At 34.9% G+C, this 24,228-nt stretch overlaps 2 protein-coding genes and 1 long non-coding RNA gene across 4 annotated transcripts; 1 reads left to right on the top strand and 2 right to left on the bottom strand.

Moving 5' to 3' along the window:
* Positions 1-865: 865 nt before the first annotated feature.
* On the top strand, positions 866-9,469 carry LOC110685067 (oligopeptide transporter 4-like). The gene is made up of 6 exons (XM_021861530.1): positions 866-1,381; positions 3,515-3,612; positions 5,979-6,551; positions 7,247-7,499; positions 8,317-8,499; positions 8,667-9,469. Exons 1-6 carry the CDS (start codon positions 866-868, stop codon positions 9,279-9,281), a joined length of 2,238 nt encoding a protein of 745 aa, XP_021717222.1. The 3' UTR covers positions 9,282-9,469.
* On the bottom strand, positions 4,756-5,972 carry LOC110685073. Its single transcript, XR_002503912.1, has 2 exons — positions 5,496-5,972; positions 4,756-5,125 (listed from the first exon to the last, which is right to left on the bottom strand). It is a non-coding gene; the product is annotated as an uncharacterized LOC110685073 (long non-coding RNA).
* A 28-nt stretch (positions 9,470-9,497) lies between the features above and the next one.
* On the bottom strand, positions 9,498-23,080 carry LOC110685070. 2 transcript variants are annotated; one of them, XM_021861532.1, is made up of 8 exons: positions 22,730-23,080; positions 12,802-12,903; positions 12,532-12,697; positions 12,259-12,390; positions 11,159-11,293; positions 10,803-10,885; positions 10,245-10,338; positions 9,498-10,119 (listed from the first exon to the last, which is right to left on the bottom strand). In XM_021861532.1, the coding sequence occupies exons 1-8, from the start codon at positions 22,981-22,983 to the stop codon at positions 10,027-10,029; spliced, it is 1,059 nt and encodes a 352-aa protein (XP_021717224.1). In that variant the 5' UTR covers positions 22,984-23,080; the 3' UTR covers positions 9,498-10,026. The 2 variants fall into 2 exon arrangements, with proteins under 2 accessions (XP_021717224.1, XP_021717223.1); XM_021861531.1 differs by having other exon boundaries at positions 12,259-12,438.
* Between the last annotated feature and the right edge of the window lie 1,148 nt (positions 23,081-24,228).

The following is a 24,228-nucleotide window of genomic DNA, read 5'->3' on the forward strand; positions in this document are numbered from 1 at the left end:
AAAATATCTTAGCTTCTTTTTTGAAAGACCAACCCAACTTATTGTAAATTTGTAATACTATGATCTGTGGGACAGTGGGAGTATCCCATATACAAATTGTAGAGAAACTATTTTTGTCCCTTCATGTATGTGCAAGTTGTAGGCCGGAAATCAATTAAGTTTTAGCTGAATTTTCAAAATTTCTCCTCTTTTTAGTGGCCCCCCAAAACCAAAACTTTAATTTCTTTAATGCATTCATGTTTTTCAATTCATACACTCATTCATCATTATTATAAGCAATCCTTTTTCCCACTTTCATCATTTTCTAATTTGTTGTTTTTTCCGCCTCAATTTACTTGCTCCATAATTATTTTACACAGAGTGTTATTATAAAACCTAGTTTGATTAAGAGAAAATTTTCTTAAAGAAAAAACATAAAAATGAAACAAATAAATTGAGACACGCCAAATAAAAAAATCAGAGTAGTAAATTGAGGCGAGAAATTACATACATTCACTCGAGTGTTTTCTTTTTTTTGTTTTTCCTAAAATATCCTTTTGTTAATACTCCTAGAAAACAAGATATGTTCGTCCACAAATAGATATATATAGACATAGTTCTCTCTTCAACATTTTTTTACCAATTAATAAAAAGTCAACATAACCCACCTATATAATCTTCCCTAACTGTTGGCATTTTATCTTAATATATATAGTAGCATTTAAAATAATAGCTGTCATTTATCATCCATTTCTTCAAAAAAATCCAACTTCACCTTGACACCTTATATAAAAACTATCCCTTACACATTCTAGTGAGATTTACCAATTTCAAAAGTCTTTTTTTCTCCTCTCTAAATTTTGTGCTAGCTACTCCATTTCCTTCCATGGGTTCCTTAGAACTCCAAACCCACCAACCCGACTTAGAGAAACCCAAACCCGACCTGAACGACGACGATATCTCCCCAATCGAGGAGGTACGTCTAACCGTCACGAACACCGATGACCCAAACCTACCCGTATGGACCTTCCGTATGTGGTTCTTGGGCCTAGTTTCTTGTGGGCTACTTTCATTTCTTAACCAATTTTTTTCTTATAGGACTGAACCCCTTATTATAACACAAATCACGGTCCAAGTAGCCACCCTACCCATTGGTCATCTAATGGCTCGAATCCTACCCCAGACCCAGTTTCGTATCCCCGGGTTCGGATCCCGGTCATTTTCACTTAACCCGGGTCCGTTTAACGTGAAAGAACATGTGTTAATAACCATATTTGCTAATGCTGGTAGTGCTTTTGGTAATGGATCAGCTTATGCTGTTGGTATTGTCAATATTATTAAGGCGTTTTATAAACGAAATATCTCATTTTTGGCTGCTTGGATCCTCATTATTACTACTCAGGTATGTATTAATCATCCATTATTATATTTTATGCTCATACAGTTGTCGTGTGTGTCATACATACGTACTTGTATAAATAAATAAAGATTATCATTAATAATTCACGAAACTAACCGTGACAAAATTACTGTCACTTGTTATTATGTTATTAATACTTATTATGCATAAGTTTTAGTAAATCAAAGTTGTCATTATAATTATAATTCTTTCAAATTCATATGATAAGATTTGAGAAATGAACCTTCACATGTGCATGAGCAGTAGTGAACAATTATAAATAGAGGTGAGGTGGCTAGTCGGTGACTCAGTGAGCTCATTATTGTGAGGCTCGCTTTTTTTAATTATTAAATATACAGATATGCTACTTCCGTTTTATATTATTTGCAACGGTTTGACATATAGTAGAAAGAAAAAATGTCTAATCGTTTCAAATAATAGCCTTGTTTGGCGGTTGGCTGTTGGCGGTTGGCTGTTGGCTGGTTCACTTGGCTTGTTTGACCAGCTGGTATGTTTGACTGTTTATAATGGCTTTTGAAATTGGTTGTTAAAGCTGGCTGTTTATAAAAGTGTTTGGTAAATTAATTGTTGGTAGTTGGTTGTTTATTAGATAATTTGTGGGCCAACAAGCCAAAAGCCAACAAAAAAGCTACTCAAAGCAGCTTTTTCATTTTAGCTTAAAAACCAGCTTTTTTACTGGCTAAAAAGCAAATTACTAAACACATTTTTTGGCTGTTTGACCTCATAAAAAAGCTAAAAGCTAACCAAAAAGCCACCAAAAAACTATTTACCAAACATGACCAATATGAAATGGAGGTGGTACAAGTATAATTAACAACCTAAGAACAAAATTAGTTGATGTTTTTAATTTACCTTTTTAATAAACTTTATGCAAGAAGTATGTGAAAGTGAAAAAAAGCTAAGAGTAAAAAATTCTTATAAATCTAGAAAGATTAAGTTGTCCCATTTAATAAAGGTGTGAAAAGGAAAAGCCTGCTAAAAGTGGAAAGTAAGTGACGTGTCTTCAAGAAAACAATACAAAAGAAAATACCTTCTTCGAGGGTTTAGGGAAGGGAAGGGGTGATGATTATGGATTGGAAGGAATCAAATTAAGAAGAAATAAAAGGTTAAATTCATCTTTTTTTTTAATTAATTAGGTTATATGATTAATAGTGTACTTTATTTTAATACATGCCACTTTGTTTTGTCTTAATGTTAAATGTTGTATATATCATGCCTGTTATCGTAATTTTTTTGTCTAAGATATTGCACTACGTACGTATACATCATGCATGTTATTGTAATTATTGAATACGAATTATATATATAAATACGGAGTATTACATAAGAAAAAAAATAAAAAATAAAAAATAAGCGAATATCAAAGAGGAGTTTTAAGTAAAGCAGAGTGACATGACTTTTCTCACTAGTATACTTGATTTAGTTTAGAGTTTAGACTGACTATTGAATAATCTATATTGGTGGTATACAACGTAGAAGTATAAAATTCTCCTAAATTAAGTCCGAATTCCAAAAATTATGAATTATACACCCATATAATACAAGTTAATTTTCAATCAGTTGTACAATTATGGATTATACACTCATATAATCATACTTATGAGCTTTTCAATTAGTGAATTATTGGTTATAATTAAAAGAAAGTGACGTGGTCCATCTTGGTGATTGTTTTTAAAGAGCCACATAGGATCTAATTTTCTTAGTGTGCCATGTAGGATTATAAATTTTAGTAGTAACCAATTAAATAGGAGATTATTAAAATCTTTTGTAATTAAATAATTCAAATGCCACATAAGCAAAATTGGCGAATAAGATTTTCCAATTTAAATTAATTAAATATAAAATATTATCTTTTGATATTAGGAATTTTATCTAAATATATAACAAATTTTAGCACATAAATATATGTATAAAATTTTTTTTTAAAAAAATTCAAACAAATCGTGCATCGCACGGGTTGCATCTAGTTTATTTATATATACAAGTATATAATTTTTTTTTAAAAAAAATACTTTATTGTACTGTACGCTCAAATGTATATTGGAAAATAATAGGATAAAATTATTAGTAACTTAAAATTATTATGCCTAATTAATCAATTATATTCCTCTTCAGGTATTGGGTTACGGTTGGGCAGGTTTAATGAGGAAGTACGTAGTGGAGCCTGCTCATATGTGGTGGCCAAACACTCTTGTCCAAGTCTCTCTTTTCAGGCAAGTGGTTTAATTATCGTTTATTTATACTAATATATTAGAAAGTGTTTGTTTCCTTATTACTATTATTAATGGCTAATTGAAGACATTAAATACAATTGTATTGTGTGAATTAGAAGGAATAGGAAACTTGTATAAAAAGGAGGTGAGAAATAGTAAGCCAACTTGATAAGAAGGTGGTTGATTAATTTCTTTCCTCCTATTTTATACTACTCTCATCATTATCTTGGTGAGAAATGGCTCACAAAGCATTTATTAAAATAAAGTAATTACTACTATATAGAATTAATTTTTTAATTACCCCATAACTTAATGTTGGAAAAGAAGAGTAAAAAGATAAGTCCATATACAAAAATGTCTTTGTTTAGTTTAATGGACAATCTCATATTGAGTAAATTTTCTAACCTAGGTGATGGCGACCTTGACATAAATGTATATAGATTCATTAAACTCTTCTTAAAAGTAGTACTATTCCGAAGAAACCACAACATCAGAAAATTCAAAATATTGCATCAAAGTAACATCAATACTCAAGACTTCATTTATGGAGATTTTAGAGGGAAAATGCACTAAAAAGGGCATTCATGAGATGGTGAGACCATTACCCCAATAATTGATGTTCCTAAAATTAGTACCATCCATTCTATTTAAAATAGAAATAAAGACGTATGAGAGTTGCAATGGTTACTATTTTATATAAAGTACAGATTTTACACCATATAAAAATTAAAATATTGGTTGCCTCATCGCTTTCCATCTATATAAAAATGGCCAGGCATCAACGATTACGACCTCTTGCGATAGGCAACAAAATAGAGACTAGTTTTATACTATACCGTATTATGCCATGTTCGCTTCAACTGATATCTAAAATAAAGTAAATTGTAAAGTGATTTAAACTTACTACAACATACGAAGTAATTACATATTGACACATTTTTCCTCAAAGTTACGCGTTAAAACAGAGAAATATCATATCAAGATTGCAATAATCCCCCTTGAAAAGTGTGGAGAAAATCACATTGAAATGAGGTATAAAATAGAGAAGAGGACATTCAATCAATTTTAGGGGGTAAAACAAAGACAAAATATACTAGCATGCGAAGGACTGCAGCAGCAGAAGACGGTGGGAAAAGATGATAATAGTAACAAATTAGCATCTTGTACACTGGTTACTAAAATTGGCTGTTACTGCTTGATCGCTTCTAGCAATTCTAGGCCTTGGTCCATGAGATATCACTCTCATATTTTGTCCACTTTCATGGCTTCATGAGAAGCTTATCAAATCCAAAACGTAATTCAAATGATCTACAATCTACTTAAAAATTATGTACACAATTAAATGTTAAAAACTAACCCGACTTAAAACAAAGTGACCCATTCCACAAAATAACTTGCAACCGTTAGGTTGGACTGAAACTCATATTCTGGTAATTGAGGTCGGTTTAACCGACAAACGGAAGTTATCTCTTTATTTGATTAGATACTTGGAAAGATACTCCTCGGATTATCCCTATCAGCATAACATGATAAGAAATAATATATCAAGTTGTGAAAATGCAAATTAATGAATTGACATCAGTCTAAAATGGCCGCATGCCAAACTAATGACAATTTACACACAAAGTTGTAGTAAAAGCAACATGTTTATATTGTATAGACATTTATGGTATAGTGCATAGTTCTTCCAAAAATTGTTATTGATAGAAGTGGACAATGCACTAGATTCATGTCAAGGTCTAGTTTGACGGCTATGACCCAAAGCCACTTACCAAATCGTCCAAATATTCAAAAACTGAAGAAAAAACTTTAAAATGTTTTCACATGGACATGTGAGCAACTGTTTACTGAATTACTGCTAATATGTAAGCATAAACACTAACCTTGCGAAGATTATGCATGTATGGGTCAGGAGGAAGTATGAATGAATATCCATGATTCCGAGACCATTTAATCAAGAAAGCTTCTGTATTATACCCAATCAACTCTGATATAAAGTATGTATCAGTGTCGTGATCCCGGTTCCAAATATATGTAATGGAAGGTTGCTTTGTGATGCACCCGCTGCGAAAGAAACGAAGCAATCTACACCATATTGCAGTACCATAAGCGCTTGAACAGATAATCACATAATCATAAGCAGCAAATCTGCATCCAAATAAGTGAACAACGCGTTTAGTTCATCTTTCTTTTATTATGAAAATAAAATTGTTAGCAATCTAAGTACCATATTAATCCAAACAACCAACTCTACTTCTGAAACAACAAAATATTTCAACTGCAGCTGATCAATCAGCAAAGTAAGTTTGAACAAAATATAAGGATGTCTATCCTAACATAAGTACTGGTTTTTCAATTTTATGCAGGGCCTTGCATGAAAAGGATGACAAAGATGAAAGACGAACATCAAGGGCAAAGTTCTTCCTGATTGCACTAACATGCAGCTTTGTGTGGTACGCAGTCCCAGGTTACTTGTTCTCAACTCTCACAAGCATATCATGGGTCTGCTGGGTATTCTCCAGATCTGTTACTGCCCAACAGCTAGGCTCAGGCATGAAAGGCCTTGGTCTTGGAGCCATAACACTAGACTGGTCTGCTGTAGCCTCCTTTTTACTTAGCCCCCTCATAACCCCATTCTTCGCCATTGCAAATGTGTGCGTAGGTTATGTTCTGATAATATATATCTTCATGCCCATTGCATACTGGGGACTGGACTTGTATAGTGCTCGCAAGTTTCCCATTTTCTCCTCACATTTATTCTCAGCTGATGGTCAAATATATAATATATCAGCAATAGTCAATGACCAATTTGAGTTAGATCAGACACAATATGCAAAGCAAGGACAGATCCACATGAGCACATTTTTTGCTCTAACTTATGGCTTTGGCTTCGCAACCATAGCTGCCACTCTTACTCATGTGGGTTTCTTTCACGGAAGGTAATATTATTACTCAACTCTTGTGGATTCTTTTTTTTTTTTTTACTAGATTTGTTCTTATAATTAAATCTCTCCTTAAACCAAGCATGCTGCATTAAGACTGGTAATTCAGTGTGGGTTCAACTTTGTGATTATTAGTGAAATCAGGCAATAATAATTTAATTAAACAGATTTGTTCAAATAATGTAAGCTCTCCTTCTAAGACAAAAAAAGACATGCTGCATTAAGACATCGTAAAATTTTAAACAGATTTGTTCTGAATTTCTGATAATTAAATCTCTCCAAATAACACAAACAAGATATGCTGCATCAAGACTGAAAGTTTAGTGTGGGTCAACTTTGTGATAGTGGAATTAAGCAATCATAATTTTTGTCAATAAAAAGCCAGTTATTAAAGTCCTGCTCATTGGGCTTATGGAACTGGCTTTGAGTCTTGTTCATTGGGTTTATTAACTCCAGGCTTATAATTATTGTCACTTCTAGCTAGAATTTTGCAGAGTAATAAGATTAAACATTGGGACTTTGGGATAAAAGAATCTTACAAGAACATTTAGCATATAAAAGGAGAAAGTTTGAATTTGGCCCTTATACTCAAACAAATAAGAATAATTTTTGAAATGTATTTCCCCCAGTATAAGAATGACAACAGTCATGGTATGTCTAATCTGACTTGTGGTAAATTGTTCAACAAACAGGGAGATCTATGAAAGGTACCAAGCATCATACAAAAGCAAGGAGGATATTCATACGAAACTAATGAAAAACTATAAAGACATACCAGCATGGTGGTTCTACGCTCTTCTTGGGTTGACAATAACAATTTCTTTTCTGCTCTCTATCTTCTTGAAAGAACAAGTTCAGATTCCTTGGTGGGCTCTCCTCTTTGCTTGTGGCATTGCATTCATATTCACTCTCCCCATCAGCATCATAACTGCCACAACAAACGTGGTAAGTGGTAGCATACTCCAGCATCTCAATAATTCTCTGCAATTAAAAAGTATTTACTCCATATCTCTCTTTAATTTTAAGCATAATAATTCACTGATTATTTCCTGAATGCCAACATCAATACTGAGTTGTGTCTCAATTTCATGTCATTCATCGTAACTTCACAAGACTTTGCAATTCACTAAACCAAGCTTGTAAGTTACCAAACCCAAAAGAAAGATATATTTTTGTCCTAAACAGTAACCGTGCGTTTGAGGATTTTACAATGACCCAGCTTTTTGGACATATAATCTTATAAGAAAACATAAGGTCAAAGTGATTCACTGATGTATAAGTTCTGAAACTCTTCTTTCATGAGGAACCACCTTCGTTGGACTTAAAAACAGAGAAAATTGCATAAGAAAACAATTTAGTAACAAACTACATGGAAATGTAAAAATAACAAAACACAATCCAGTAGCCAGTTAGCTCGGGAAGTTGGAAAGGTAGGCTTCTTTCATAGTTTCATATTCCTTTTGCCTCTAAATTAATATCACGCTAACTTTTCATGATCTCCAAGGCCAAACTTTGACCATTATTGTTGGTAATTCTATACTACTATTAGTAAACTTTATTATAACATATCAGAATATACCTAACTAGATTACTTCCATATCATTATAGCATATATTGCATAAAAAACCCAAGTCAAAGTCTAAGCTCAGACCTTAGAAATTCAAGAGTGTGCAGTGAAATAGAAGCAACCTCTTCCTATGAGAATATCAAATTTATCCACACAACCACCTATATAACCCGTCTTTTTTCATGCTATCTGCAGACACCAGGACTGAACATAATAACAGAGTATGTTATGGGCCTCATATTACCAGGAAAACCAATTGCCAACGTATGCTTCAAGGTTTATGGTTATATGAGCATGTCGCAAGCTGTTTCTTTCCTCAGTGATTTCAAGCTAGGCCACTACATGAAGATCCCACCAAGATCAATGTTTTTGGTTCAGGTATACTTCTCACCAAGTTAGTAACATGGACTCTACCAGCCATATCCCACACTTAAGTCAGACTGCAGCTACTCAAGCATTTTCAGAATCATTTACAATTAATTCCTGCTTTATTTATCGATAACATCATATCTTACTACAGTAAACCTCTTTATATGACCTGCCAGTTCATAGGAACCATTTTTGCTGGTACCATCAACATTTCAGTAGCGTGGTGGTTGCTCAACTCAATTCATAATATATGCGAGGACAGTCTGCTTCCAGCTGATAGCCCTTGGACTTGTCCTGGTGACCGTGTATTTTTTGATGCTTCTGTCATATGGGGCTTGGTTGGTCCTAGGAGAATTTTTGGAGATCTTGGAACTTACAAAGCTATGAACTGGTTCTTTGTAGGAGGGGCAATAGGACCAATAATAGTTTGGCTCTTTCACAAGGCATTCCCTGAAAAGTCATGGATACCACTAATTAACCTGCCTGTCCTTCTTGGGGCTACAGCCTATATGCCACCAGCAACAACTGTAAACTATAATGCCTGGATCATAGTTGGAACAATTTTCAACTTCTTTGTCTTCCGTTACAGAAAGCATTGGTGGCAGAGATACAATTACATTCTTTCAGCAGCTTTGGATGCTGGGGTTGCCTTCATGGGAGTTCTGTTATATTTCTCACTAGGAGTGGAAAATAAAAGCTTGAACTGGTGGGGTACAAATAGTGAGCACTGCAGTTTGGCAACATGTCCAACAGCTAAAGGCATAGTGGTTGATGGATGCCCTATTTACTAGTTCTTTTACATCTATGATAGATTTGTTTGACAGGATTTAGTGTAATAGCTTGAGATTGTGAATACTTATGACCAAAAAAGGGGAAAGAACCCAAGTGCATTATTAACATTCACACCTCAATTTTAGATGTTAGCAACAGAGCAATATTACTTCAGTAAAGCATAGAGCCATGGAGAAATTTGATACCATGTGTAATCTAATTTGAATGTCTCCCTGAGCATCTTAAACAGATTTCTAAATTCTGGTGAAAGATATTTGAGAAAGTTATATGGAAATTTCCATTTGTTTAGGAAGCACAGATTGTAAAATCCAAAATAGAAGATTAGAAATTAGGTAGAACGTAAAAGAGGTATAAAAATAACTCCAATGGCAGTCAAACTGCCAAAGGCCATTAATAAATTTATTATTTTGAGTAAATGCAAGTTGCCAACAAGTAAAAGAATCAAGGGGGGCAACCATTTCAAAGCCTATAATAGCAAAAAAGAATGTTCATTGTATAAAGATTCACGACTCATAAATAAGAAGTGACATGACTTGACTTTAGCCATTTTCTTAACTCCCGAGAACTCAAATTAACGAGGGAGAATTTTGGGACTATAATAGCAAGATATTACTATTTTTAAAAAGGTGGCAGCTTCCTTAGACACCATGAAACAGTATTTGCGACAAATGTAACTATTAATTCCAGACAGAATAATGACAACATTTATACGTAAATGATGTAAGTAATACGATGTACTTACAATCAACTTGATAAATTGACCGAGAGCCACTGGTTATATTCATCCATCCTTATGATGAAGGAGCTAGAACTAGGCGAACCTCCACCGCCATAGGCCTACAGGATAAAGGAGCAAAAATGCTAATGAGAAATGACAGTGCTTCTTCTCAAGCATCCAAAGAGAATGAGAAACTCAAATTAGGAAAGGGAAAGTGACTAGAACACAATGATTAAAGTGACACCTTCGCAATCTCTGAGGTGTCTGTATTTCCATCCATACTTCTCAGACACATTTTCAAGTTCTTACGTTGCATAAAGACAACAGCTCCTACAGGCCTGGGCAAAAAGAAATATCAGAAGATTACAATGAATAAGAGTAATTCCTGGGTGCAGAACAATAACAATATGATCAAGAAATTTCCAGTGCAGCTAACAATTAAAAGCAATATCGTTTTTCTGTATAAGAATCAAGAGCAAAAAAAACATGTCTTAATATAATTAAAAGCAGAGGAGTATTCTAATCAGAACAGTCAATTCTTATCCCCAAAATTCTATTGTAAATTTTGATTAATGTAATTTTTTTATTTTTTTTTTAAATTTTAAGTATAATACAAACTATATAGTAACGAGAAAAACAATTTTGATGAAGGCCTACTGGTCAAGCCGTGTCGTACCCCTTTCAAAACTTGGCCTGTGCATAGCATTATAGCATACAACTTTGCCTCTCATTGGCTCATGCCCTTGCTATAATGTAAACATCTACCATAGGTCGCCAGTTTTACAAGTTTTGGATAAGTTACCTTAAGCCAGCTGCAGCACTCCTTAAACTAAGTTCTTTCCCAATTTCATCACTGAGGTCTGGATTGCTATCAGCTCTTACTCCCTGATAAATAAACATAAATAATAAATAATGTAATTTATAAGGAGACATAAGTCCCCCCCCCCCCCAAAAAAAAAAAAAGAAAAAAAAAAAAGAGGGGGGGGGGTATGGTTTGGACTTAAAACAATGATTATATCTTATTGATGAAATCATTGAAGAAATTTTACAATTTTTATTTTTTTGGAATCAGCAGAGGGAATCAGGTAGCAAGAGGGGGAAAAAAAAAAACTGTCAGATAATACAGATTTAAAAGCATGCAATCTGTCAAAAACTTACCAGGCACTCCCCATAGAATCCTCGACCTAGCCGAAGTTCAAAAGATTTTTCTAGAAACACTTTTGCAGCATCCTTTTGAGCTGAAATTTCAGAGTTTCCCTTGGTTAGCAGCGCCTTTACATTCATCTCCAATAGCTGCATTCAGGTGGTAATTAACGAATTATTCAAAGAAGGGAAACACACACACACACACATGATCAAATTCATATAATGTCATCAAGCCCAATAATGCCACTCATTACTACATTCACTGATTAAGGTATTCGATGCTGTTTTGGAAGCCTAACAAATAACAAGCTTGATGTAAATGCAAGAACTGACACAAAAGATACCTTCAGGCAAAGAATGACTTTATTAATATTTACGAGGAAAAGAAGTGCATTTAAGTGTATATTAGGAAGATCACCAAAGATTGACCCCGATAAAAATGCCACAGATATGATTTTATCAGGCTATTCCAAAAGGCCCTGCTAATAGCATATAAGAAGTATATTCAAATGAAATCTATCATTATTATCCAAACAAGCAAAACCCAGAGAATGGCCAAGCACACCCAATTACAAAGAGACTTTTTCCCCTTATTCTTTCCAAGTTGCACATAGCTAATCTGCAACTGGCACATAGCAGAACATACTAGGCTGGTTTATTCCAACGAACCCAAGCTATCAAAACAAATCTCCCCATAAGCATAGGAGGTCACTGAAGTATAGGCAGGTACTTTATGCAAAGACAAAATCCAGACCATCTCACTAGAGCTTATGCCACCAAACAAACTCTCTTACTTCCATAACATGAAAATGCACATGCATTTCTTGTCAAGAAATCAATAATTTTACATAGGGTGTCCTTCCAAGTAGCAATTTGAATAACTATTGAAGGAGGAGCAATATGCTAGGTCCATATAGTGCTAATAAATATGACTATAATGCGTTGCTCCAACCAGTTTTGACAGAAGCAACTACACCATAAAGACTACATTGCTAGACAGGCGCAACTAATTCAGCTTTTTTCTCAAAGAAAATTTCATAAAAAAGAAAACAAGAAACCCCATGATCAAAGATTATACTTCAACTTTCAAATCCAGATTTTTCCCTACTCACCTGGTCATACATGTGAGGATTGGTGATGCAGTTCAGCTTTGACCTCCATTCTGAAATCCCAATATTGAAAGCCCGAACGTCAGGCAATCTCCATTGGCGTAAATCTCCATCTTCAAGATAGTTCAAGAGTAACTCCATACGACATTGATCATTTGAGTTTAGCAGACCATTAACCAGACCCTGCAAAAGGCAAAGTAAATGATGCTTTCTAATAGAATCAATAATGCATATACGCATAAAGAATATTACAGGGAAACATGTCTATGGACTAACATTTCCATCAGGTGATTTTGTGTATTCAAGCTGGCCAGAAAAATATTCAAAAACAGCCCTTGCACTACTCCTCCCAACATCAACATGAAATGTGAGTTTTCCAGAACAATCCTCAACAGAAGGGATCTTTGGAAGTGTTGAGTTTCTATGATCAAAGCATATCACTCTGGTATCAAAAGTCAGAAAAAACAAAAGGTCAACCTCCCAATTTAAGAAGCCTATCTATACATAATAGAGCAGTCCAACGACGAAGGATTATTTATGGCTTACTTGCATGCTGTCCTCCGCCAAAGCTCAACAGCAAATCCTCTTGGACCAATGAAGTCAAGGAAATAGCATGTCTTGAGTCCTTCATAACACAAATCTTCCACCCTGACATCAGGATTCATCATACACAAAGTTGGTGTAAGAGTAGTAAGACAGTACTTTAGCAAATCATTTGTTAATATTTATAAAGATCTCGGATCTCATAAAAGCCTAATCCCAAAAAAAATTGGGGGGTGGGGGAAGGAAACATTATCAGTTTTTCTTCGGTTACTTCACTGTTTTGTAGGTGGAAAGTGAATGGTGGTAATGGAAATAAATTTAAATGTAATTTAGCAGGTATCATCCTAATGTAAATGGAAATTAGTATTTAGTAATAGAGCTGTCAATTCGGGTAAACGGGTCGGATTTGGGTCAGGTAAGAGTGGGTCGGGTCAACTCGAGTCGGGTCAATTCGGATTAATTCCATAACTTATGCGGGTCGGGTTTGGGTTGGGTCATGCTTGAGTCGGGTCACGTCAGGTCATACTTCTTATCAGGTTTGGGTCGGGTTTAGGTCGGGTTACATTCGGGTCGGGTGAACAATAGGTTGGGTTTAATTTGGGTTTACACGGGTTAAAACGGGTTAGGGTAATTCTCGGGTTCGAGTCGGGTTCGGTTCAAGTCAATAATTTGCGAGTTAGAATCAGATCGGGTCATTCTCGGGTTTGAGTCGGGTTCAGTTAAAGTCAATAATTTGTGAATTATAATCAGGTCGGGTCATTTTCAAGTCGGGTCATTCTCGGGTTCAAGTCGGGTTCGGTTCAAGTCAATAATTTGCGAGTTATAACCAGGTTGGGCCGTTTCCAAGTCAGGTCATTCTTGGATTCAAGTCGGGTTACAATCAGGTCGGGTCATTTCCAAGTCAGGTCATATTCGGGTTCAACTAACTATAAATAGATAATTATGATTTTAGCTATAAAGCTAATTATTTCCTTTGACTATAATATGTATGACAATATACTAGGGAACTATAATCTATAATTTAGGAAGATAATTATCTCCTTTGGCCAATAGAACAAATATATACTATATTTAACTCTTAAATTTGAGGATGATGCTCCTTTCTTTTGCTGGACCGACTTGGTCTCCTTAGACAAAATGCTTTGATCAACAATAATAAGGTGGTCTAAATTGCATTTAAGGTGATTTGAAATCGGGTCAGGAACAATTTGGGTTGAATTTAGGTCGGGTCAATAACAAGTCGTGTTAATTTCGAGTCAGGTTAGTAACAAATCAGGTTGAATTTTTGTGTCGGGTAAGTAATAGGTATATTAAAATTCGGGTAAGGTCAATAACAAGTCGAGTTGAATATAGGTCAGGTCAATAACAAGTCAAGTTGATTTCGGGTCGGGTGTGTAAAAGGTTAGGTTAAATTCGGGTCGGGTTAGGAATGGGTCGGGCTGATTTCAGGTCAGGTTAGTAACAAGTCGGGTTAAATTCGGGTTTTGATGGGTTAAAACGGGTTAGGGTCAATTTCGGTTCAACTCGGGTTCGGTGCAAGTTAATAAAATTGGCCGTTGTAAATCGGTAAATCGGTGCAAGTTGTAAGACGGTAAATTGGTCGTTTAACAGCAAATTGGAGGGTTCCACACACTCAATTGGACTCCCGTCGGATATTAAGGACAATGGTAAACATTTTGGCAATTTTTATTTCCGAACAAAAAAAGAGTCAAAAAATTCCAAAATTGAAGGCTAATAACCACGTTTTTTGAGAAATTTTGGAGGTTTCGAGGCCCGGTGTCGAAAAGTCTTGAAATTCTATGAGATACATCTCGGGGTCATATAATGTCGTTTGGAACCATATATGATCATTATTTGTTGTCATAAATGTTCATGGTAGACTTGAATTAATGAAATTGGTGCAAGTTGTAAACCGGTAAATTGGTTGTTTGACGGCAAAATGGATGGTTCCACACACCCAATTGGACCCTCGAAATGTATTAGGGACAATGATAAACATTTCGACAATTTTTATTTCCAGGCGAAAAAGATCAAAATATTTCAAAATTGAAGGCTAGGCTAATCCACGTTTTTTGAAAAATTTTGGAGGTTTCGGGGACCAGTGAGGAAAACTCTTGATATTTTAACGGACATCTCAGGGTCATATAATGTCGTTTGGAACCATATAAGATCATTATAAGTTGTCATAATTGTACGTACTATGCTTGAGTTTATGAAATTCGTGCAAGTTGTAAACCAGTAAACTGGTCGTTTAAAGGCAAATTGGATGGTTCCACCAACCCAATTGGACTCCCGGAAGATATTAGGAACCATGGTAAACATTTCGGCAATTTTTATTTCCGGACGAAAATAAGTCAAAAAATTACAAAATTAAAGACTATCTACACTTTTTGAGAAATTTTAGAAGTTTTAGGGTGCAGTGTCAAAAAGTCTTGAAATTCTAGGGGATACATCTCGGGGTCATAATGTCGTTTAGAACATATATGATCATTATCTGTTATCACAAATGTTTGTGGTAAGCTTGAGTTAATGAAATCGGTGCAAGTTGTATACCAGGAAATTGGTCGTTTAAAGGTAAATTGGATAGTTCAACCCACCCAATGAGACTCCCGGACAGTATTAGGGATCATGGTAAACATTTCGACAATTTTTATTTACGGGAGAAAAAAAGTTAAAAATATCCACGCTTTTCGAGAAATTTTGGAGGATTCGGGGACCGGTGTCGAAAAGTCTTAAAATTCTAGGGGATACATCTCGGGGTCATATAATGTCGTTTGGAGCCATTTATGATCATAATATGTTGTAATAAATGTTCGTGGTAGGCTTGATTTAATAAAATCGATGCAAGTTGTAAACCGGTAAATTGGTCGTTTAAAGGCAAATTGGATAGTTCAACCCAACTAATTGAACTCCCAGAGGTTATTAGGGACCATGGTAAAAACTTCGGCAATTTTTATTTCCGAGAAAAAAAAAAAGTCAAAAAATTCCAAAATTGAAAGCTTATATCCACGCTTTTTGAGAAATTTTGGAAGTTTCGGAGCCCGGTGTCGAAAAGTCTTGATATTTTTGGGAATACATATGGGGTCATATAATGCCATTTGGAACCATATATAATCATTATATGTTGTCATAAATGTTCGTGGTAGGCTTTAGTTAATGAAATCGTTGCAAGTTGTAAACCGGTAAATTAGCCGTTTAAAAGCAAATTGGATGGTTCCACCCACCCAATTGGACTCCCGGAGAACAATAGGGACCATGGTAAACATTTTGGCAATTTTTGTTTTCTGACGAAAAAAGTCAAAAAAAATCCAAAATTGAAGGCTAAGATCCACGTTTTTGAGAAATTTTGCAAGTTTTGAGGTTCGGTGTCGAAAAGCCTTTAAATTTTAGGGGGATACATTTCGGGGACATATTATGCCGTTTGGAACCATTTATGTTCATTATATGTTGTCATAAATGTTCGCGGTAGGCTTGATTTAATGAAATCGGTGCAAGTTGTAAACCGGTAAATTAGCCGTTTAAAGGCAAATTGGATAGTTCAACCCACCCAATTGAACTCCCGGGGGGTATTAGGAACCATGGTAAAAAATTTCGATAGTTTTTATTTGCGGGCGAAAAAAGTCAAAAAATTCAAAAATTGAAGGCTCAACGCTTTTTGAGAAATTTTAGAGGTTTCGGATCAAGGTGTCGAAAGGCCTTGTGATTTTAGGGAATATATCTCGGGGTCATATAATGACGTTTGGAACCACATATAATCATTATATGTTGTCATAAATGTTCGTGGTAGACTTGAGTTTATGAAATCGGTGCAAGTTGTATACCGGCAAATTGGCCGTTTAAAGGCAAATTGAATGCTTCCATCCACCGAATTGGACTCCTGGAGGGTATTAGGGAGTGTGATAAACAATTTGGCAATTTTTATTTCCGGGCAAAAAAAGTTGAAAAATTCCAAAATTGAAGGCTTAATATCCACACTTTTTGAGAAATTTTGGAGGTTTCGGGGCCCGATGTCGAAAAGTCTTGAAATTCTAGGGTATATATTTCGGGGTTCATATAATGCCGTTTGGAATAATATATGACCATTATTTGTTGTCATAAATGTTCGTGGTAGGCTTGAGAAAATGAAATCGGTGTAAGTTGTAAACAGATAAATTGGTCGTTTAAAGGCAAATAAGATGGTTCCACCCACCTAATAGGATTTTCGGAGGGTATTAGGGTCCATGTTAAAACATTTCGTCAATTTTTATTATCAGGCCAAAAAAAGTCGAAAATTTCCAAAATTGAAGTCTAATATCCACGCTTTTTGAGAAATTTTGGAGGTTTCGTAGTTCGTTGACGAAAAGACTCGAGATTTTAGGGGATACATCTCGGGGTCATATAATGTCGTTTAGAACCATATATAATCATTATATGTTGTCATAAATGTTACTGGTAGGCTTGAATTAATAAAATCGGTGCAAGTTGTAAATCGGTTAAATGGCCGTTTAAAGGCAAATTGGTTGGTTCAACCTACCCAATTGGAAACCCGGAGGGTATTAGAGAGCATGGTAAACATTTCGGCAATTTTTATTTTAGGGCGAAAAAAAGTCAAAAAATTCAAAAATTGAAGGCTAATATCCACGCTTTTTTAGAAATTTTGGAGTATTCGAAGCCCGGTGTCTAAAAGTTTAGAAATTCTAGGGAATACATCTCTTGGTCATATAATGTCATTTGGACCCATATATGATAATTATTTGTTGTGATAAATGTTCGTGGTAGGCTTGAGTTAATGAAATCGGTGCAAGTTATAAACCGGTAAATTGGTCGTTTAAAGAAAAATTAGATAGTTCCACCCACCCAATTTCCCGGGGGGTATTAGGGACCACTATAAACATTTCGGCAATTTTAAATTCCAAAATTGACAGCTAATACCCATGCTTTTTTAGAAATTTCGAAGGTTTCGGGTCCCGGTGTCGAAAAGATATGTGATATTAGAGATACATCTCGGTGTCATATAATGCCGTTTGGAACCATAAATGATCATTATATGTTGTCATAAATGTTCGTGGTAGGCTTTAGTAAATGAAATCGATGCAATTTGTAAACCGGTAAATTGGCCGTTTAAAGGCAAATTGGATGATTCCACCCACCCAATTGGACTCCCGGAGGGTATTAGGAACCATGGTAAACATTTCGGCAAATTTTATTTCCGGGCGAATAAAAGTCAAAAAATTCCAAAATTAAAGTGAAAAAAAATTCCAAAATTGAAGGCTAATATCCACGCCTTTTTACAAATTTTTGAAGTTTCGGGACACGATGTTCAAAAGGCTTGAGATTTTAGGGGATACATCTCGAGGTCATATAATATCGTTTGGAACCATATATTATCATTATATGTTGTCATAAATGTTCGTGGTAAGTTTAAATTAATTAAAACGGTGCAAGTTGTAATTTGGTAAATTGGCAGTCTAAAGGCAAATTGGATGGTATCACCCACCCAATTGGACTCACAGAGGGTATAAGGGAACATGATAGACATTTCAGCAATTTTTATTACCGGGCGAAAAAAAGTTGAAATTTCCAAAATTGAAGGCTAATATCTACACTTTGAGAAATTTTGGAGGTTTTAGGGCTCGGTGTCGAAAAGTCTTGAAATTCTGGGGGATATACCTCGGGGTCATATAATTCCGTTTGGAACCATATATGATCATTATTAGTTGTCATAAATATTCGTGGTAGGCTTGAGTTAATTGAATCGGTGCAAGTTGTAAACCGGTAATTTGTTCGTTTAAAGGCAAATTGGATGGTTCCACCCAGTTAATTAGACTCCCGGAGGGTATTAGAGATCATGGTAAACATTTTGGAAATTTTAATTTTCGGGCGAAAAAAACTTAAAAAAAAATTCCAAAATTGAAGGCTAATATCCACGCTTTTTGAGAAATTTTGGAGGTTTGGAGCCCGGTGTCGAAAAGCCTTTAGATTATAGGGGATACATCTCGGGGTCTTACAATGCCGTTTGGAACCATATATGATCATTATATGTTGTCATAAATGTTTGTGGTAGACTTGAGTTAATGAAAACGGGGCAAGTTGTAAACCGGTAAATTGGCCGTTTAAACGCAAATTAGATGGTTCCACCCACCCAATTGGACTCCCAAAGGGTATTAAAGACCATAGTAAATATTTCGGCAATTTTTATTTCCGGGCCAAAAAAGACAAAAAATTCATAAATTGAAGGCTATATCCACATTTTTTGAGAATTTTTGGAGTTTTCGAGGCCCGGTATCGAAAAGTCTTGAAATTCTAGGGAATACATCTCGGGGTCTTACTATGTCGTTTGAAACCATATATGATCATAATTTATTGTAATAAATGTTCGTGGTAGGCTTGTATTAATGAAATCGGTACAAGTTGTAAATCGGTAAATTGGTCGTTTAAAGGCAAATTGGATGGTTTTACCCACCCAATTGGATTTCCGAAGGGTATTAGGGACCATGGTAAACATTCTAGCAATTTTATATCCGGACGAAAAAAAGTCTAAAAATTCCAAAATTGAAGGCTAATATCCATGCTTTTTGAGAAATTTCGATTGTTTCAGGGCCCGGTGTCGAAAAGAATTAAGATTTTATGGAATATATTTCATGGTCGTATAATGCACGTTTGGAACCATCTATGATCACTATATGTTGTCATAAATGTTCGTGATAGGCTTGAGTTAATGAAATTGGCGCAAGTTGTAAACCAGAAAATTGGTCGTTTAAAGGCAAATTGGATGGTTCCACCTACCCAATTGGACTCCCGGAAAGTATTAGGGATCATGGTAAACATTTCGGCAATTTTTATTTGCGGGTGATAAAAAGTCAATAAATTCCAAAATTGATGACTAATATCCACGTTTTTTGAGAAATTTTGGAGGTTTTGGGTAGCACTGTCAATTCGGGTAAACGGGTCGGGTTTGGGCCGGTAAGAGATGGTCGGGTCAACTTGGGTCGGGTCAATTCGGATTAATTCCATAACCTATGCGGGTCGTGTTTCGGTTGGGTCATGCTTTAGTCGGATCTCATCGAGTCATACTTCTTATCGGGTTTGGGTCGGGTTAATAACAGGTTGTGTTACATTCGGGTTGGGTGAGCAATAGGTCGAGTTTAATTCGGGTTTTCACGGGTTAAAACGAGTTAAAGTAATTCTCAGGTTCGAGTCGGGTTCGATTCAAGTCAATAATTTGCGAGTTATAATCAGGTCGGGTCATTCTCGGGTTTGAGTCGGGTTCGGTTCAAGTCGATAATTTGCGGGTTATAATCATGTCGGGTCATTTTCAAGTTGAGTCATTCTCGAGTTCAAGTCGGGTTCGATTCAAGTCAATAATTTGCGGGTTATAATCAGATTGGGTCATATTTAATTCAGGTCATTTTCGGATTCGAGTCGGGTTATGTTCAAGTCAATTAATTGCAGGTTACAATCAGGTCGAGTCATTTCCAAGTGGGGTCATATTCGGGTTTAACTAACTATAAATAGACAATTATCATTTTTATCAAACTAATTATTTCCTTTGACTATAATATATATGGGCAATATACTAGGGAACTATAGTCTATAATTTAGGAAGATAATTATCTCTTTTGACCATACAACATATATATATATATATAGGGGAAGGCTCTCGTGAGAATTTTTCTTATATGAGAATTTTTCTTATGTGAGAACACTCTTTATGTTCTAAATTTTTACTCGTATGTTCTAAATTTTAAATCTGATGTTCTAAACTTTTTTTTAGGTGTTCTAAATTAAATCAAATGTTCTAATTTATTACTCACATGTTCTAAACCATAAATTAGTTAAGCTTGATGTCATAAATTTTCAATAACTTGTTCCAAACTTTTAACTTTTATGTTCTAAATTTTAAAACGTGTGTTCTAAGATTTTTAATTATATGTTCCAGATTTTCTAAGATTTTTTAATTATACGTTCCAGATTTTAAAGCGTATGTTCTATTTTTTTTACTCGTATGTTCTAAATTCTTTACTCACACTTTCTATATTCAATATCAGTTTGTTCTAAATTTTTTATTCACATGTTCATAATCTTAAATCAAGTGTTCTAAATGTTACTCATATGTTTAAAATTTCATAAATCAAATTTTATAAATTTTTAATCACTTGTTCTAATTCTTAAATCAGATGTTCTAACATATTACTCACACAAATGTTCTAAATTATTACTCATATGTTCAAAATTTTAATTTGAGTCACATGTTCTAAATTTTAACTCGTATGTTCTAAATTTTTACCCACATGTTCTAAATTTTAAATCAGTTCTCATATAAGTATGAATTCTCACATATGGACCTATTCTCACCGGATCCCTCCCCTATATATATATATATATATATATATATATATATATATATATAACTCTTAAATTTGAGGATGATGCTCCTTTCTTTTGCTTGGTTGTACCGACTTGGTCTCCCTAGACAAAATGCTTTGATCAACAATAATAAGGTGGTCTAAATTGCATTTAAGGTGATTTGAAATCGAGTCAGGAATAATTTGGGTTGAATTTAGGTCGGGTAAATAACAAGTCGTGTTGATTTCGAGTTGGGTTAGTAACAGATCGAGTTAAATTTTTGGGTCGGGTTAGTAATAGGTCTGGTAAAATTCGGGTCGAGTCAGTAACAAGTTGGGTTGAATTTGGGTCAGGTCAATAACAAGTCAGGTTGATTTCGAGTCGCGTTAGGAACGGGTCGGGTTTAATTCAGTCAGGTTAGTAACAAGTCGGGTTAAATTCGTGTTTTAACGGGTTAAAACGGATTTGGGTCAATTTCGGTTCGAATCGAGTTCGGTTCAGGTTAATAATTTACGGGTTACATTCGGTTCGGGTTCGGGTCTCACATATTTGGGCAACTCGGGTCTAGGGTTGGTTTCAAGTCGGGTCTAGGGTTGGTTTCAAATCGGGTTTAAGTCACAATTTTTTTGGGTTTAAATGGGTTGGTTAATAATTGGGTTTGAGTCGGTATTTCGGGTCGAGTCAACTTTTGACATCTTTATTTAATAATATAACCTCATCATCCAACTTGTATTTTTCTTCATAAATTTCCATTACTACCCAATACCATCTCCAAATGATAATGGACGGTAATCAAAATTCATGAAGAAAAGGAGGTACTTCAGTTATGCATAATATTGAAAATTGAGGAAATATTTTTGGTCACTTTGAATACAAAAAAATAACACGGTTATTATACTGATAAGCAACCAACCAAATAGGCATTGCAGATGTCATATCCATATGTTCCAAATTTCAATCACAATTGGGTCACTTTTGGCATCTACAAATCTACAATAGATGTTTCTTGGACTCTTCATTTTAACTCAAAGTAACTATGTCGGTTCCTCAATGTTTTTTGGCCATATGGAGTGTCCAAGTGTCCTAGAGATTCCAACAGTAATAAGACTAAAACACTGGGACACTCATTTCGGGCCAGAAAAACAATAATTTTTTTTCACAAAATAGTCGAGTCGGATCCTTGGACATGATCACATGAGCCATGATCCATGAAACACCAGAGTCCGAGTAACACAGAAAAATCATCACAGCAAAAATTGGCCTAAAAATGAAGATTGTGTAGAGTTAAATGCAAATTACATATCTCATTATTAAATTTCTTATTTTCTCAACAGCTAAAAAAGATTAGCACAAAATTAAAATTACACCAAAAACAAATAAATACAGAGCAGAACACAATTTATCCAGTGATACACATTAATTAGCACAACAATGAACAAATTCAATGCACCTAATTAATCTAGGTCAGAATCATAAATCAGCGAACAAATTCTAAGCGATAATTGCTGATTACACAATACCTACTTTAATTAATTTAATCAAAGAAATTGCATAATTGTTACAAATTAACAACAAAATAGCAGCAAAAATTGAGTGAGAGAAAAACCTGAAAGGAGCAACGGAGGAAAACGGGAGGATGAGGCAAGGACGACGAAGGTGATAGTGGAAGAGGTGAGCAAAAAGCGCTGAATATGCGCCGGAAAATGAAGGATAGTTGTATAGCGCTACTACCGGCGTTTTCTCTTCGGCGGCTTTTGCGATTGCTTCAAGCGTCGCGTCTGATCGTAGTTGCCGGAGATGCCAGGAATACGCCGGCGACGGTGTGGTTCGCCGGCAGTAACGGAGGAGAGAGATTGGCATTGTACAGAATTTATTTGTATATTGTGTACAGGATACGTTTTAGAACAACTGAACTAATGGCGAGAGTGTTGATTATTAAAAAGTAAAGAGTACGAGTAACTAAACGAGTTTATCATCCAAAATTAATGGATCTTTTAGGGATCCCGGAATCCTAAAATCAAAACGGAAGCTCACTAAATTGAACTGAAATAAAATGAATATTTTATAAGAGAAGGAAATTAGGAGCTCACTGAACAGAACTGAATTTCAACGTAAGAGAACAGACCCTTATTCTTCACTCTCAATCTCATAATTTTTTTGTTAAAAAAAAGGTTGTTTTCTCTACTTCAAAAGTTGCCTAAGAGTCCATAAAAACAAAAGTGATGCAACTAAAAAAAGAAAATATATACTACCTTCGTCCCTTTGCATTAAATGTGTGTTATGTTGTCCACTTGTTGGTTCTTATGAAAATGTCTTATTGACACTTTTTTTTTTATTGACTTATTTACAAAATTGCTATAATAAATGATTTACATTGAAAAGACTTGTTCATTAGGTTTCATCAATTAATTTGTTATGATATGGGCTTTTTAATCAGCTATAATTTGACTTCTTGTAGACTAATTCAATAGTAATTCTTGAAAAAGAAATGTTCAAATGAAATGTTAGATTCATATCAATATACGCAGAGTATCACATATATGAGTTTTATTTAATAAAGGTGACCTATCTAACCTTATTATTTATGTAGTAGCTATAAATTGATCCTGGATTAAATATCATTTATTATTTAAAAAAATAAAAAATTGAAACTACCAACTCTTGTCTATATTATTTGAATATATTTTTTTTTTCATAAAATAAGGTAGCCACAATATGAGCTAATTGCGGGTAAGGTAAAGTTTTGGGTGAGACGGACTCACGTGAGTCCACCATCTTCATTCTCCTTCTTCCCCTTTCTCTGTTCTCCCTCATCAATGGCGGCCAGATCCTCCACCACTCTCCGACTCCTCTCAACTTGATGGCGATGAAGCTCCTCCAAATCCCCCGTAGATCTACTTTCTCTCCTCCTGAACCTCAATCCAAAACCCTGGAATAGATGAGTTCATCCGATAGCAGCGAAACGAATAGTATTCTTTCAAAGTTGGGACAAAGAACAAGCCTCTTTCAAAACCTTAATGGATGAAGGAATCTGATTTCCTCCCTTCCACTCACTTCTCATGAATTTCATTCTGTTTGGGAAATATAAATTTTTGACTTTAGATT

Source organism: Chenopodium quinoa, unplaced genomic scaffold (assembly GCF_001683475.1).
Source record: "Chenopodium quinoa cultivar QQ74 unplaced genomic scaffold, ASM168347v1, whole genome shotgun sequence".
NCBI classification, from domain to species: Eukaryota; Viridiplantae; Streptophyta; class Magnoliopsida; order Caryophyllales; family Amaranthaceae; genus Chenopodium; species Chenopodium quinoa.